Source organism: Aptenodytes forsteri, unplaced genomic scaffold, assembly GCF_000699145.1.
Source record: "Aptenodytes forsteri isolate BGI_AS27 unplaced genomic scaffold, ASM69914v1 Scaffold471, whole genome shotgun sequence".
Taxonomy (NCBI): domain Eukaryota; kingdom Metazoa; phylum Chordata; class Aves; order Sphenisciformes; family Spheniscidae; genus Aptenodytes; species Aptenodytes forsteri.
The window spans coordinates 393,450-395,092 of record NW_008795862.1 but is presented as its reverse complement, the minus strand read 5'-3'; the positions used below and the strand labels follow the sequence as shown (position 1 = coordinate 395,092).

At 39.7% G+C, this 1,643-nt stretch overlaps 1 protein-coding gene across 1 annotated transcript in view; it reads right to left on the bottom strand.

The window, feature by feature from the left end:
- Positions 1-1,640, bottom strand: part of EPS15L1 (epidermal growth factor receptor pathway substrate 15 like 1) — a gene marked incomplete at its 5' end in the record, with an annotated part of 54,673 nt that extends 53,033 nt beyond the window's left edge. Inside the window, 3 exons of the mRNA XM_009284039.2 lie at positions 460-554; positions 1,231-1,434; positions 1,574-1,640. Coding sequence (XP_009282314.2) covers positions 460-554; positions 1,231-1,434; positions 1,574-1,640 — 366 coding nt within the window. The remainder of the gene's footprint in view (positions 1-459; positions 555-1,230; positions 1,435-1,573) is intronic.
- Positions 1,641-1,643: the final 3 nt, after the last annotated feature.

The window sequence follows — 1,643 nt, the reverse complement described above, 5'->3', positions numbered from 1 at the left end:
TAGAAGGAGATCAGGTTAGTCAAACAGGACCTGCCTTTTATAAACCCATTCTGACTGGGCCTGATCAGCTGGTTGTCCTGTACGTGCCATGTGATGGCACTCAAGATGATCTGCTCCATAACCTCCCTGGCACTGAGGTCAAGCTGACAGGCCTGTAGTTCCCCGGATCCTCCTTCCGGCCCTTCTTGTAGATGGGCATCACATTTGCTAACCTCCATTCATCTGGGACCTCTCCGGTTAGCCAGGACTGCTGGTAAAGGATTGGAAGTGGCTCGGTGAGCACTTCCGCCAGCTCCCTCCGCACCCTCGGGTGGATCCCATCCAGCCCCATAGACTTGTGTGTGTCCAAGTGGTGGAGCAGGTCGCTAACCACTTCCCCTTGGATTATGGGGGCTTCATTCCGTTCCCCGTCCATATCTCCCAGCTCAGGGGGCTCGGTACCCAGATACGTGTATTTACCTTGCATCTGATCAGTTTCTTGATTGGATGGGGTTTATTCTTGTAATTTAAGATAACATGGACTTTCTTTGTCTCAGATCCACAAATATCTGGCCCTACAAAGAGATTATATGTTTTGTATCCTTAACTTCTTTGCAGAAAAATGCAGATTGTTTACCTTTTCCTTCTAATACTGCTAGACGTCTCCCCCATTCCACGTATTTTGATGTATTCCGCTCCATTTTTAATGGATGATGTGGCTTCTACTCAAAGTCTCTAATTTAGAATTAGACCTAAGAGACTTCTACTCTAAGTCTCCAACCTTAGAATTAGATTAGAAAACTAACACAGAAAACAAAAATCCAGGCAAAATAAAAATTATCTATGGCACAAGCTGAATAACTATATAATTGTATTAGATGCACAGTGACAAATTTTACTTTGACATTTGAATGTACAAATTTCACTAAGTCACTGAAAACTATGTACAAAGGCAGATAATGGCCTACAGTATGTTGTTTCAGTTAAAGGTCTTAAAAAAAAAAAATCCTGCTGAACAACTATTTCTATTCTAAGCTCACTCTAATCATTTTCAGTTATGTCCTTCAAATCAGCTCAAAATGTTTGCATAAATATGTATTTTGTTAATACATATTTAGAGATCTCTCAAGCATGGAAGAGCTAACTCCTTACAGTCACAACATCCTTTTTTTTTTTTTTAAATGTTTTTTCTACCATTTCCACAACAGCAGTGACTGTATTTTAGTAATGAAGAAATAACTATAAACTCACCAAACATGATGTAATAACGTGAATCTCCACTTAGGTTCTTCTGATCCAAGTTTGAGGAAAAAATCTTAACGTATCCCCCACCACAATCTATCTTCTGCTCATGTTTCACAGTGTACTGAATGACCAGAGTCTTCCCTTTGTTACTAAATGGTTTAAATCGTGAGGAGATAGCATAAAATTTAGAATTTTCACTAGTTTGTAGACCTGTAAAGATATTAGTAGAATATTCAAACTTACATTTTTTCTCCATTTGCAAAGAAAAAATACTTCAATTGCCATGCATGGCAAATCCCCAACTCTTGAGATGGTTCCCACAGCGTATTTTTTAATTAAACGCACGTACCCTTGTCTCGCACTGCATCTCCATAAAACTTCCCAGCGGTGAGTTTAAACTTCCCAAGGTTGGCTTGTAC